Source organism: Sus scrofa, chromosome 2 (genome assembly GCF_000003025.6).
Source record: "Sus scrofa isolate TJ Tabasco breed Duroc chromosome 2, Sscrofa11.1, whole genome shotgun sequence".
NCBI classification, from domain to species: Eukaryota; Metazoa; Chordata; class Mammalia; order Artiodactyla; family Suidae; genus Sus; species Sus scrofa.
In genome coordinates, this window is record NC_010444.4 from 52,829,201 (window position 1) to 52,845,159 (window position 15,959).

Sequence of the window (15,959 nt, forward strand, 5' to 3'; positions counted from 1 at the left end):
TAACTCAGATTGCTCATTTATTCACTGCGCATGGAATATATAATATTTTAGACACTGTTTTGGGATAATATATGGCATCAGAAAAACAAAAATATTAATTGTTAATTCATTTCCATGAAATAATTTCCATTAAGGACATCTGCAAATTTTGTTTTTGTGATTTCCTGTAAAAATCATTTATCTGCATTTTGTACTTTAAATTTCTTAGACTTTCCTTGAGGGTTGTGAAGGGGACAAACCAGCACACTCCTAGAGTAAAAACAACAACTTTTTCTTTATTCCTCAGGTGAGAACTGTAACCAAGACCATGTACTCGTGGTATCAAAATTCACAGAATCAAACATCAAATGTTGATTTTATCCTTGTGGGGCTCTTTGGTGAAACCAGACACTCCATCCTCCTCTACACTGTGGTCTTCATCTTCTTCTTGATGGCCCTAGCTGGGAACACCCTCCTCCTCATCCTGATCCATGTGGAGCCCCGCCTGCACACCCCCATGTACTTCTTCATTAGCCAGCTCTCCCTCATAGACCTTCTGTACATATCTGTGACTGTGCCCAAGATGCTCATGAGCCAGGTGACAGGAGATCATAAAATTTCTCCCTCAGGTTGTGGGATCCAGATGTTCTTCTATCTGACCCTCGCTGGAGCTGAGTCTTTCCTTCTGTCTGCCATGGCCTATGACCGATATGCTGCCATTTGCAGACCCCTCCATTACCCACTGCTGATGAACCAGAGGGTCTGTGAATGCCTTGTGTCTGGATGCTGGTTTCTAGGAATGGTTGATGGTTTGTTACTCACTCCCATCACTATGAGCTTCGCCTTTTGTCATTCCAGAAAAGTCCTGAGCTTTTTCTGTGAGGTTCCTGCCTTGCTGAAGCTCTCTTGTTCTGACATCTCCCTCTACAAGATGCTCATGTACCTGTGCTGTGTTCTTATGCTTCTCATCCCCACCATGGTAATCTCAAGTTCATATGCCCTCATCCTGCACCTCATCCATAGAATTAATTCAACCAAGGGCCACAGGAAGGCCTTTGCCACCTGCTCCTCCCACATGATTGTAGTGCTTCTCTTCTTCGGTGCTGGCATCTACACCTATATGCTTCCTGGTTCTTACCATACAGTTGAGCAGGACATGATAGTCTCAGCCTTTTACACCATCATCACCCCTGTACTGAACCCTGTCATTTACAGCCTCCACAATAAAGATGTCACAGGGGCTCTGAGAAGCAGGATGTGATCAGTGCTGAGGATTAGAAGCACTGTCTTATTATCCTTTTATATTATTTATCTCCTCCCTATTTTTCCTCTTCTTTGTCCACTGGTTCTAAGGTCCCTAAAACTGAGTCCAATCATAACTTTCTTTTGTCTTATGCATGTGGAATTTCTTCTCCATTTTGTTTACACATCATAATTTATTTCCTTATATTTAATGATCTTATATTGCTTTTATCTGTGAGGTCATAGTTGATATAAAGGAAAGTACAGATAGTGCCATTTATTTTATCTCTAATCAAAGGTTTATTGGTCATGTTAGTATGAGACATGAGTGTGGGTGTCTTAATCTTAAATGTGACTTATCGAGAAGAGTTTAGATTTAAGTATAATACTGGAAGAACTATTGGTGGTTTTCTTGATTTTCAATAACTCTTAACTCATAGTTCATATGTGGCAACTACAAAGTTTCAATGAGTGTTATTATATCACAGTGAGAACAAATGAATGCATTTTTTTCCCAGTGCTGAAAGTGACATTCATAGTGTGAATACTAATGTTTTCAATAACTATTTGACTATCAAAACTACTTGGACCAAATACCAATTCACATTTAATGTCCAGAGAAAAAATAGATCCATCTAAGTTCAAAGATCATACATGTACAAATAGGAGTTCCCGTCGTGGTGCAGTGGTTAACAAATCCAACTAAGAACCATGAGGTTCTGGGTTCAATCCCTGCCCTTGCTCAGTGGGTTAACAATCTGGCATTGCCGTGAGCTGTGGTGTAGGTTGCAGACACGGCTCGGATCCTGCATTGCTGTGGCTCTGCATAGGCTGGCAGCTACAGCTCCGATTTGACCCCTAGCCTGGGAACCTCCATATGCCACGGGAGCGACCCAAGAAATGGAAAAAAGACAAAAAAAAAAAAAAAAAAAGATCATACATGTGCAAATAAAAGTGACTTCATGCTTAGTTTCTTTATGCCTTAATTTTTTGTAGAAAATGGTCTATCATATTTGGATTAATATAGGAGTCTTTGAGAAGGGTGGAAATTTAGAAAAGCTTAATATCATGAGATTTTTTTTTTCCTTTTGAAATTGGGGATTCAACAAAAGTTTATGGATTATCACCAACTTTTACTTTTTTAACTGTATAGCGTGCTACAAAGATAATGTCTGTGAATCTAGTAGTAGCCTTAAGGCATTCCTATATTCATGAACAAAATAATGTGTAGAATTTATGGAATATAAGAAATTAGAAAAAGCACATTTGCTCTGATTAATGTACAAGGAGATTTCAATTCTAAACTGTTGAGTTTCTACACTTGCAACAGAACACCAATCTTACCATCAAAGGGCAAATATCAGGTGTTTCAATTCCTGCTGCATGTAAATAAAATGAAAACTTCTTTACCAGGCACATCAACTGAAGATTTTTGCTTCTTATTTATGATTCAGTGCACAAAGGGAATGTGTCTGAATTTTGAACTAACTCCAATAGTAAAGAAAAAAAAGCACTACCTGAAAATGAGGCATTTTTAGAGGTTGAAAAAATTTTAGATTTCAAAATTTCTGTGATTACAATAAATAAATGAAAGAAGCAAAACTGACCAAACAGTTTGTATACAAAAGTCTATTAAACAATGTTAGTTATCCTTATTACTAACTCTTTGATATCATTAGGTTAAGTCTTACATATTATTTTTCCATTGGTTTTATTTGATCTTAGTGATTGGATTACCTGTCATTCAGGAACACAAAGTGCAAAGAAAAACTAAAATCTTGATTTGATTTTTTTTCTTTTTTTTTTTTCTTTTTAGGGCTGCACCTGCAGCATATGGAAGTTCCCAGACTAGGGGTCCAATCACAGCTAAATCTGCTGGCCTATGCCATGGTCACAGCAATGCTAGATCTGAGCCTCATCTGTGATATACACCACAGCTCATGGCAGTGCTGGATCCTTAGCTGTTGTGATTAGATGGGGTAAAGTGAAAATCATTAGTCTTGAGTTTAGTTTAGGATTTGCCTCTTTAGTTTTCAAGAGTTGTGTAACATTTCTGAGTTTGCTAAAGCCCTCAGAATTGCCTAACACCTCTTTTAAATGAAAAAAAGTGAACCTTACTATTTAAGATCCACCAGGAATACATAGAAAGCCCATGGCACCTGTTCCAACTGTGAGTTCTCTTCCCACTTCTGTATTTTCTACACTCCTTGTTTGTGGTAAATGAGTGATTGTGTAGGGTTAATGAGTGATTGTGCAGGGTTAGGGAGAAATCTAGCTAAATCCTAGCTTTGTTACTCCTTAGCTCCAATGATCAAATTATCCCCACCCCCACTTTGGTTTCCCTACCAGTTAAGTAGAACTAGCAACACAAACATCATCATGAGGCTTTGAGTATTAAATGAATTTAACTCACTTGTCCAGTTCCGGGCTTGGTCCTGGAAGGGTATAGATAACTGTTGCCCCCTCACAAGTGTGAGTGGATAATGGTGGCTTTGCCCATGACTCTGTCCCTGTGTGTCTTCTCTGCTTCTTTATGGATGTGAGGAGGTCTGTGTAGACTCTGTCACATGAGAGGAGCTCATCAGCTCTCTGTTGAATTAAAGAACAGTATTTAGTCTTTTTCATCTTCCAATTAACAGGACATTTTCATGTAAGTATTTAATCAAACTGTAAAACGATATTGTAGAAAACTTACCTTTTTCTCACAAATACATTATTTATCCAACATTTTTTATTATTGATTTGTTTAATTGTTATTTCCCCAATACATTTTTTTTTCTACTGTACAGCATGGTGACCCAGTTACACATACATGTATACATTCTTTTTTCTCCCCTTATCATGCTCCATCATAAGTGACTAGACATAGTTCTCAGTGCTACACAGCAGGATCTCATCTCTAATCCATTCCAAAAGCAATAGTTTGCATCTATTAACCCCAACCACCCCATCCATCCCACCCCCTCCCCCTCCCCTTGGTAAACACAAGTCTATTCAATTTAATATGAATATCATCTGCTTAACTCTTTGAAAATGCAAATATTCCTAGATTTTTGTATCATCAGTCATTTAGTCAACCATTATAGATTTCCTCCTTTTCCACAGATGCTGTGCAATTCATGAGGGACAAAACAGTGGCCTGAATAGAATCCTTTACCTCAAGGTGTTTGTTTACTAGTGGCGGAGAGAGCTGTGCAGACATGAGATCACAGTCATAATACTATGAAATAACTCCACTCAAAGAGCCTTGTAGCATCTAGAAAGAAACATCAGAGCAGTGATCTTAAAGGATCATGAATTTATTCATTTTCTTTGCCACAGAGGATTTAGTTTTCTGACTATACTATAATTTATTTATGCAATCTGTTGATCATTACACATATGTTCAGTTTATAGCCATTACAAAGAAGCTTGCCAGGCACATTTTTGTATATATACCCTAGTAGTATGACCTCTTATTATATAACAGTCAATAAATACTTTGGGCATCTCAAGTGATATCTTTGTTTTCATTGCTAATAATTGTTATTTGTGTCTTTTCTTTTATCTCTTGGTCATTTTCAGCAGAAGTTTATCAATATTATTCATCTTTCAAAAAATTGTCATCTAGCTTTGCTGATGCTCCTTATTGTATATTTTGTTTCTACACTCTCTTTGGTTTTCATTTGATGTTATTTTATATATTTTTAAAAGGATGATTAAGTCACTTATCTAAAATTTAAAGAAAGTTTAATACACATGTATATGCCTCTAAATTTCCTCTCACCTGGTGTCTTTGAAGTATCTTTTGATATGTGAATGTTTTTATTTGACCCAAATATTATTTAGAATAATATTTTATAACCTACAAACATATTAGACATTCCTATTTCTGTAGTTGTTTTGTTTTAAGGTCATAACTGTGGTATTTGGAAGTTCCTGGGATAGGGGTCTAATTGAAGCTGGAGCTGCAGGCATATACCTCAACCATAGCAACACCATATACAAGTCACATTTGTGACCTACTATGCAGCTTGTGGCAATTCCAGATCCTTTATCAACTCCACAATTCCAGAGATTGAACTTGCATCCTCAGGGACACTATGTAGGGTTCCTAAGTCTCTGAACCACAATAGAAATTCCCGTACTTATGTTTTAATTAAATTCTATATTCAAATAAAGTGCAGAGATTTAACAACACTCTGAAGTGTTTTGCACCTTAAATTATGGCCCTTATGTGATCCATTTTGTGAACATTCTATATATTCCCCTGTTGTTGAATGTAGTGTTTTTCCCATATTTGTTATAAATTGTGCCCTTCATGGTTTGTTAATCTTCATATATTTCTTCTGGCATTTGTATAGAAGGAAATATATTATGATCTCTTGCTGCTACTTTTTTCTCTTTAGTTTATATCTGATGTGGTTTGATATGCTTTTGAGATATTGTATTATATTTAATCTTTCAATATTTTTGTTTAAGTGATGGTCTTTGTATTTATTAATGCATTTTTCCAATTTTTTTCTGATCAATAAACTTTCTTCAGGTTAAAATATCTTATATTCTTTTTTTAACTTCAAAATCTCTCTATACTACATAAAGTACAGTTATGGTTCTATGATAGCTAAACCCCATTTTTTTCACTACCAACTCATGTGCTACTCCTGTCAGATTTTTTTATGTCTTTCCTTGTTAATAGGCACATGATCTGTATAGGCATTTTTATAGAGATATGTAGTTAACCAACAGGTTCATGAAATGATATTCAACATCACCAATCATCAAGAAAATGTAAATCAAAATTATAGTGGTTTCCACCTCACAACAGTCAGAATGGTTTTAAAAAGACAACAAACAACAACTATTGGTGAGGAGTTGGAGAAAAGGCAATGCTCATGCACTAAATTTGAAAGCAAATTGGTGCAGCCAATATAGAAAATAGTTCTTCCCCCTCCCTCTTGGTAACCATTACTTTGTTCTCTATATCTGTGAGTCAGTTTCCATTTTGTGATATACATTAATTTATATTATTTTTAGAGTCCATGTAGCATTGATAACATAGAGTTTTTTGTCTTTCTGTTTAAATTATTTCACTAAACATTCTCTCGGTCCATCCACATTATAACAAATGCCAGAATTTCATTTTTATATGGTTGTGTAATTGTCCATTATATATATATATATAGATAGATAGATAGATAGATAGATATAGATGTAATAATACATATAGAGATAGATGATAGATAGATAGATTGCATACTATCTAAGGTAGTCTACAGTTTCAATTCAATCCCTATCAAACTCTCAATGACATTCTTCATAGAACTGGAACAAAAAATATAATAAAATTTGTGTGGAAACACAAAGACCCTAAATAACTAAAGTAGTCTTGAGAAAGAACAAACCTGAAGGAATAAAGAGACAGCTAAATGAAAAAGATTTTGCACAACAAAGGAAAGAAACCATGGACAAAATGATAAGGCAACATACTGAATGGGAGAAAATATTTGCAGATTATATGAGTTTGTATTCAATACATATGAACAGCTCCATTAAAAAAAAAGCCCAATGAAGCATTGGTCAGAATAATTGAATAGACATTTTTTCCCGAGGACATGCAGTCATTAAATGTCTGGGCAGGGATTTTTAAGCAGGGGGGAAAAAAAGGATAAAGTCCCTGAAACAGAAAATCACTTTCCACATTTGATCAGCTGCAAGAAGCTTTGTGCCCCCAGATGTGATAAGAAAGTTGGATACACATAGAAAATGAGGTTAGTCATGAACAGAGGGGCAAGTCTTGGAGGATCCTAAGGATCTTTGGAAGGACCTGGAATATCAAGATGAGACACAATATCAAAATAAAAGCTTAAGAGAAAAATAGTACCAATCACAAAATTACTATTCTTAATATATTAACCCTTTTATATTTTTAAAGAAAAAATTCAATAAGAAAATGGGCAAAGGATATAAACACATTTTACATAAACATATATAGCATGCTACTATGCTACTAAACATTTTAGCAATCAAGAAAGTCAGTTTAAGCAATGCTGTGCTTGCCATACTGACTAGGAAAGAAAAACAAATAGAATTTAATGCTACTTCAGTTGACATTTGATACTGTAGCATATTTGAAGATGCTTTTGGAAAAGCAATTCAGTGTTGTGTATGAAAAAACTTGAAATGTTTTATACCCTCTGGTAAATAATCTTTGGGAAAATTACATTCAGAGAATACATTCTATGTGAGCATTTTTATTACAAAACAACTTATAATTTGGAAATGTGAATGCAATGCAATTATTCAATATTATGAGATTATAATTAATGAATTATTTGAGAGAATATTAAATATTAAACATTAAAGTGTGACTGGACACTCATTATATAGTGCCTAGTCACAGTTAACACAGTTTGAATTGAAGGGATTTAATGCAGGAGATTTGTTGCAGGGGTACTGGTGGGCTGGAGTGAAAGCTAAGGAAGAAGGAAAGGGTGTTCTGTCCCCAAAGGAACAGGAATCCTAACCAAACACTGCAGCCCCATGTACTTCTCAATGCTGAGCTGATGGAGATGTTGCATTCTCGGGATCCTGGTGAGGATCATTCCCTGCTGCTGCTGAGAGTCCTGTATCCCACCAGCGACACTGGAACTGCCTTTGGGGTAGCGGATCCTGCAGCTCCTGCAGGGTATTCAGCAGTTCACAGTAGCTACAGCTGCCAGATAACTTCACTAGAAGCGAGAAAAAAGATGCAGTTTCTATCTTTTTCCCATTATACAGTGCCTCCCAGGGCTGGCACTCTCCGAGTCGAATGGGAAATCAAATAACAAAAGGGCAAACCATCTGCAGGCTGAAACTCTGGAGGACAGGGGGTCCCAGCTCCCAGGTGTGGACATTAGAAATAGAAATCACTGTCTGGAAAAGAATGCCATGGAAACTGATCAACACAGTTTGAGAACACATATGTAGGAAAAATTTCAGAGGAATTTGTCTGCAATTTCCATGAGGATGGAGTCTATTATGTTCCCTTGTTTGTCCTAATTGTTCAGTATGTGGTATACACTTTGTAAATATGTGTAGTCTGCAGTAAATATTATTGCTATTATATGCTTTTTTTCTGGTAGGGTAGATTATGGCCTATTAAAATGTTTTCTTTTTAATGTTTTCTTTTTTATATATTTTTCTATAAATAAAATGATGACATTTACATTAAAAACAAATACACTAATATGCAACACAGATTGCAGCTGAGTTACAAAGGAAAGAACACAATCGTTAAATAATGAAGAGTACTCCAACTGATAAAAACATGTTTTGTCTCAACCACAATACTTATTATCGGTTTTCTCTTTGACATATCAATTAGACTATGAGTTTCAGAGTCTGTATCTGTGAAAAATGAGACAAACATCAATACGTCACAAAATATTCTTGAATATTAAATGAGGATATATATATGTATATATAAGAAACTATTGCTTCATATGAAAAGGATAAGGCCATATGTAGGCTAATATTTATTTTGTAGATAAGAATGTATTAAGATTTGAGATGATTGTTAATATTGGTTAATATTTCTAATTTAATAATAAAGGAGATAAAAAATACAAAAGGTGCAACAGAGATATCTATTCCTTATTTTTAGATCTATTAATTTCATTATTCTTCCAAGTCTTTGAGAGGATTTATTAACAGATGACTATCACCCACTCCCCTAATGAGTGTAATAAAACCAGGGATGATGTCACTCTCCTATCTTTCTTTATACAGGCAACTGTGACCATTTTCCAATAGTTTATCTAGATGAGGCTTTCAGCATCATCTGATATTGAGATCAATCAGATAGGAAGGAAGAACTACAGGATCAAAGTGTAATTATTATTTTTTTGGCTTGTTCTTCTGTCACATTCTATTAATTCCTAATCATATATCTTTATCTTTTCCCTATCATCCATTTATATGGAGAGAAGCATATGTGTTTTTTTCTTTTGAATCTTTTATATATATATTATTTACTGAAACTATTAGGATATGCATTTTAATTTCCAATTTACATAGACAAAAGAATATTTATTCTGCCAGCATTATTGTAGGATGAATTTGTTTGCTTGAGACTGAAATTAAAAGGAAGGAAAGGGACTAAATTTACTTTGTGTGGTGATTATTTCTGGAAGTTAGAACACCAAAATAAATATATCAATCATAATTTTGTTTCCCAGATGAAGTTGACAGCGGGTGGCTAATATCAAAATTTTAGACTATGGAGGGAAGGCTGGGTCCTAAACTTAGGCTGTATTACAAGCTCTGTGTCCCAACACCTGAGCTAGGATGTGAGTCTAGGCAGAATTATTTAATCTGTAAAAGGGGAAAATAAAGTGTGTAAGTACCTTATATGCTTTTTAGGAGATAGAATATGTAAAGCAATGAAACAATTGCCAGGAGGCTGCCAGCATCATATATGATTTTATATTATTCTGTCACTATTGTTAATAATTCCTCAAGTTAAATATGCACTAATTTTGAACTCTGGCAATTAGATAGAGACGAACAAGAGTAAAGAGGCAAGCCAAGTGTCTTGAGTGGATTAAGCAGAATTCTCTTGTCTCTCTGGTGTCCTCAGAAGTCTGTCTAGTGTTGCTTGGTAACAGTGGCTCCCATTTATCAAAGTGCAACAGAGATTTGCCCAGTGCCTCTCACTCATACTCCTGCTCTCCCTTCATTTGTTCAGCAAACAGCTCTGAGGGCTTCACATTCCTGGTTACTGCACTGGTCCTTGCTCCACTTTGACCATAAATAGAGTTTCCTCCACAGGTACATTTTGTGTTATTGGACAGTTTTTAAATGTTGCACAGAGTTCAGTTTTCATCTGAAAATGTAGGCAGAATTCAACATAAATATTATATTTTAATGCAATGTGTCACAGCTTTGTTAGATATTTATATTAAGGCATCAACTTCATTTTCAGTGTTGTCTACTGCCTTATCACCCCAGAACTTGGCACTGTTAATAAATTGAATATTTCAGTTAGTCTCTAGGATCATTATAAGAGTAGAAAATATATTTGAAACTGGAAATTCTTCTTGAACTGTTCCGGCATCCTAAACACTTCTAAGCTCTTTCCCAGAAGGGAAGCCAATATTCTCTTCCTATTGGTAAGTTCTTATAAAATTTAACATTTAACATGTCATAAATTGAAAAGTTACAACGTTTTAATATCCCTAAGATACATTGTAGAATAAGCTATTACTGATTCATTTAAGAAAGGCCAGTTGTATTTTTGCCTTCTATTTTTCTTATTTATTTTGCATCTCTTTTAAAATTCTAATTTAAATCACATCTATACAATATTTCTCCCTGAATAGACTGACTATGACTTCCTTCAGTGTAACCAACTTAAAGTTTTCTTTGATTTGTCTTTAGTGGCCAACAAAGATATAGTCTGTGAGTAGCAAGACAGAAGACAGAGCATTAAATTGGAGTCAGGATCATCTCATTGTTGTTAAGTTTTCCTTTCTGCACCTCTGTTTCCATGAAAAATTGATTACTATAGACAATCAACTGCAAAATTATGAAAACCTTGTCTTGTAAATGACCTTTAATTAATTTATTTTTATGGCTGTTTAATTTCTTTTTTTTCATTTTTGAAGTTTGATTGAAGTATAGTTGATTTATAATATTGCAATAATTTCACACTCAAGTGATTCAGTTATACACATAGACACTTATTCATTCTTATTTGGAACTGACAGCGATATCTTAAATGTTAATTCTTTTCCTTGATATTTAGAATGAATTGTAGGATCTATATGGAGATAAATATGCTATTGCATGTACTAGACTAGATGTTATTCTCCATAAAGCTCTGCTTAGCTAGGGTTAAAATAATAAATATATATTCTATATTTATTTATAGTTATATGTCCATATTTTATAAATATGTTCTATAGGGTTTTTCCATTTTTATAGACATTCTGAGACTGTATGCATTGTAGTCTTGGACTATGGAAATTATCAAATCCAAATTTATATAAGTATGAATATATATATATATATTAAATCTTCAAGCAACACATCTCATGTGATAAAACAATTACAGTAACAGTGATCACTTACATAGAATTCTGCATAATAATTATGTAGTTATTAGAACTTTAAGATAACAATATATGTGCTTATGCATCTGTAACTGGTAATGTTCTAAGAACTTTCATATTTTGCCTCATATAATACTAACAATATCAGAACTCAAACATTATTATACTTTTTCAAAAGTAAGAGTGGAGAGAAGAATGGTGGATAGAGGATAATTTGGACCCATATGTGCAGTGAATTTGCAGAGTGAACTCCTCAATCACTGCACTTGGGATATCCAAAGGGTTAGTAATTGCTGAGGATTCAACTTGCTTGTGTGCCATGCTGGTTCCCTGCACATGGCCACAGAGCCTCACACACAGCCTGAACCTACAGGCAAAGTGTGTTCAAACCTTTGGTATGGATTTTCCCCAAATTATGTTTTTTACATTCTAATTCATTCCTATCTGGAATACATTTGAAGAATTCATAACATTCTATTGGGTTCCTCAAACAGAGAGATTGGCTAAATTCTGACTTCTATAACAAAAATTATAGAAATAAGGGCAATGATTTACCTTTATTTCAATAATTTAATTTTGTCTTTGTGATTCTGAAAATTTATATACTTGATAAAAAATATCATCAAGAAATCTAATGACCTTGTACTTTGGCAAAATTAACTATTCAAAAACAACACTTTGGAGCCACTATTATGAATTACCTGTGTTCTAGTAAATTTTTTGAATTACAGATATCTTGTAATCCTCACAATTACAGTCCCAGGGCATTCCCTTCTATTACCATAAAAGGCATATTGTGCATACAACACACACACACACACACACACACACACACACATGCTCCAGGGGGTCATATTCCATGAGTGATTTATTAATCCCAAAACTCTCTTTGTTGACCTAGGTGAAACCTCATGGACAACTCCACCTCGGTGGCCAACCACACTGGGCAGATGGATTTCATCCTAGTGGGGTTCTTCCTTCAGTCCAAGCACCCAGCTCTCCTTTGTGCAGTCATTTTTGTGATTTTCCTGATGGCCTTGTCTGGGAATAGCATTCTGATCCTTCTGATTCATTCTACTTCCCATCTCCACACCCCCATGTACTTTTTCATCAGCCAGTTGTCTCTCATGGATGTGATGTACATTTCTGTCACTGTGCCCAAGATGCTTATGGACCAGGTCGTGGGCATGAATAAGATCTCAGCCCCTGAATGTGGAATGCAGATGTTTCTCTACTTGACACTTGGAGGTTCAGAATTTTTCCTTCTGGCTGCTATGGCCTATGACCGCTATGTGGCCATATGCCATCCACTCCACTATTCTATTCTCATGAATCATAAGGTGTGTCTCCTCTTGGTGTCTGGCTGCTGGTTCCTGGGATCAGTGGATGGCTTTATGCTCACACCCATCACCATGACTTTCCCCTTTTGCAGATCACGGGAGATCCATCATTTCTTCTGTGAGGTCCCTGCTGTAATGAAGCTTTCCTGTTCAGACACATCCCTCTATGAGACACTCATGTACATATGCTGTGTCCTCATGCTCCTCATCCCTGTCATGATCATTTCAAGCTCCTATTATTTCATTCTCCTCACCATCCACAGAATGAACTCAGCAGAGGGCCAAAAGAAGGCCTTCACCACCTGTTCTTCCCATATGACTGTAGTTATCCTCTTCTATGGGGCTGCTATCTACACCTACATGCTCCCCAGCTCCTATCATACCCCTGAGAAGGACATGGTTGTATCTGTCTTTTATACCATACTCACTCCTTTGATAAACCCTTTGATATATAGCCTTAGGAATAAGGATGTCACAGGGGCACTAAGCAAAATGTTTAATGTGGAATCTCCCAGAAAACTGTAAAAACTTTTTGTATTAAGTGTTTATTTTCCTTCATTCTATGTATCAAAAATGTATAGTCTTATGCCAATGTTATTCTTCAGATTCTTATACAATGATATATTATCCCACATTTATCCCTTTTGGTAGGTTCTTCCTTTTACTGGAAAGTTTTTCAGGTTTATATTCATTATATTATTTATTCATTATTTATTTATTCATTTTCATTGTACCCATGTTATATTCTTCTGAAGTTGATAACTTCACTGTGATTATGTGAGAAGATATTCATAGTTTTAGGAAATACATAATAAAATATAGGAAAAAATGTGCAACTGAAGAGTGTAAGAGGTGATGAAGCAAAAGGGTTAAATTTTAACAAGTAAACCTAGGTAAATAATATATATGTTAATTGTATTATAATTATTTTATACTAATTGTTAATAATACTTGAAGTTATTTTAAAACAAAAGGTAAATTGTCAGATTTTTTTCCTTTTTTCTTTATGATGTTCTGCTTGGTGGCAGTGTAAGTGACATATTTTGGAAATGCCCTTGTTAACATTGCTGATCTTTACTGCAATAATCCAGTCTTCTGCCTACTTTTATATAGGACTACTTTGTTCTTCATGTTCCAGTGCTGCAAGCATGACCTGATATTATCTATTTAAAATCATTAATACCTTATGGTAGATTGGGTATACAAGACCCCGTAAAGCACTGTGTGAAAATTATTAACCCCATGTGGAAGGAGGGTTTAGCAAAAATTCACTGCTGACCTTTGAAGTACTTATTATATAAGCAAGTAGAGGAAGAACATCAAATTTTTAATCATTCATTTTTTTTCAATGAAAGTTGCTTATGCTATACTGTAATTTATAAATAGCTAAAGTTAGTTTTAAATCTAAAATGCAACATAGCTCTTATATCTAAGAAATTTGGGAGCTGTAGGTATAGTTTGTGAAAAGAATTGTAATAAAACATTCAAATTGTTTTGATGTTCATGGAGAAAGCATACAGGTCACAAGGACACATGAGTTCTACTTCTGACATGTAAGTTCAGCCAAATAAAGGGGAACTGAGAAAAAGCCTGGGAACTCAGTGTTGAAAGATAACTAGGATGTTAAACTCATATTAGTGCAAGTGGCTGGCACAGGGAGACCTGCACATGAAACTGATGCATGGAAAAAGAAGAGTATGAGTAAAGGCCAGGTGGTTGGCCAAGGAGGCAAGGTCAATATTCAAATGACATCTCCATTCCTGTTTCATTTCATAGTCTCATTTCTTGTCCTTTGTGACCTAGGTTTGAAAAAATCAGCAGTAAAATGATTTTATTTGCATTTTAAAATTGTTAAAACTGTGGTAATTAATTAGAAAAGTGCAAGACTAGATGCGGAGGTGAATGAGGATCATGAGCTGAATGGTGCCAATCTAAGTGGAAGGACCATACACTATAACCAAGAGGAATAGTGCTGGGCATTTGTGGTACGTCAGGCCTTCTTGAATCTGTTCCATAAAATCAAAAACTAATTGGCTTGTATATCAATTTTCAATGGATGCTGTCAATTTGTGTATCATCAGATGGTTTGAAAAATACAGATTCCCATTTCCTTTTCTCTTTTCTTTATTTGCATACCGACCTGTAAAATAAGGTTCTTGCAGGATTTGGGGAAACAAAGTTGGAAAATAAGTTTAATATTTTTATTCTAGTCAAAGGGAATGAATAGAATATGTACTTTAACATTTAAAGGAAATTAGGAATGTATGTATCACCTATTCAATATTCTGGTTCACACATTTAATGGTTGCATTGAAGACACCCTAGGCATTGAAACAAGCAAAAAAAAAAAAAAAAACAAAAAAAAACAAAGAACTCATGTCGCAACAGAAGAAAGGGTGGGGGAAAAAACTGTAACTGCAATGTATACATCTAAGGATGACCTGACCCCCTTGCTGTACAGTGGGAAAATAATAAAAAAAAAAACAAGAAAAAAATGTAGTAAGAAAGCATATTCTTAAAAAAGATGTTTTTTTACTCCATCTCAAGCAAAAAATAAATATTTATACTAAAATATTTTTAGAATAATGAAATATTAAAAAAATAAAATGTTAAAAATATTTATTTAGCTCTTCTGCCCTTTTCTTTTTTTTTTTTTTTCTTTTTTGTCTTTTTAGGGCCACACCTGGTGCATATGGTAGTTTCAAGGCTAAGTGTCAAATCAGAGCTGTGTCACTGGCCTATGCTACAGGCATAGCAACATGGGATCCAAGCCATGTCTGCAACCTACAACACCAGATCCTTAAATGATGGTGCAAGGCCTGGGATCGAACCCACATCCTAATGGATATTAGTTGGTTTCATTACCACTACACAACCATGGGAAATTCCTTTTGCCCATTTTTTATTGTGTAAATTTTTTATGATTTTTATTTTTTCTATTATAGTTTATTTACAAAGTTCTGTCAATTTCTGCTGTACATTGAAGTGACCTAGATATTCATATATATGTATATAAGTATACACATTCTTTTTCTCACATTATCCTCCACCATATTCCATTACAAGTGACTATATATAATTCCTTGTGCTACACAGCAGGTCTCATTGCTTATCTACCTCAAATGCAATAGTTTCCATCTACTAACCCCATACTCCTACTACATTCCACTCTGTTCCCCTCCCCCTTGGCAACACTGTTCTACAAGTCGATCAGTTTGTTTATTTTCTGTAGGTGGCTTTATTTGTGCCATATATTAGCTTCCAGATATAAGTGATAGCATATGGTATTTGTCTTTCTCTTTCTGACTTATTTCACTTAGTTTGA

General features: G+C 34.8%; 2 protein-coding genes across 2 annotated transcripts; both read left to right on the top strand.

The window, feature by feature from the left end:
* Positions 308-1,240, top strand: LOC100516252 (olfactory receptor 2T3-like). The gene has a single exon (XM_021085065.1). The coding sequence runs from the start codon at positions 308-310 to the stop codon at positions 1,238-1,240; it is 933 nt and encodes a 310-aa protein (XP_020940724.1).
* On the top strand, positions 12,206-13,159 carry LOC100516070 (olfactory receptor 2T29-like). Its single transcript, XM_003124220.1, has one exon. The coding sequence runs from the start codon at positions 12,206-12,208 to the stop codon at positions 13,157-13,159; it is 954 nt and encodes a 317-aa protein (XP_003124268.1).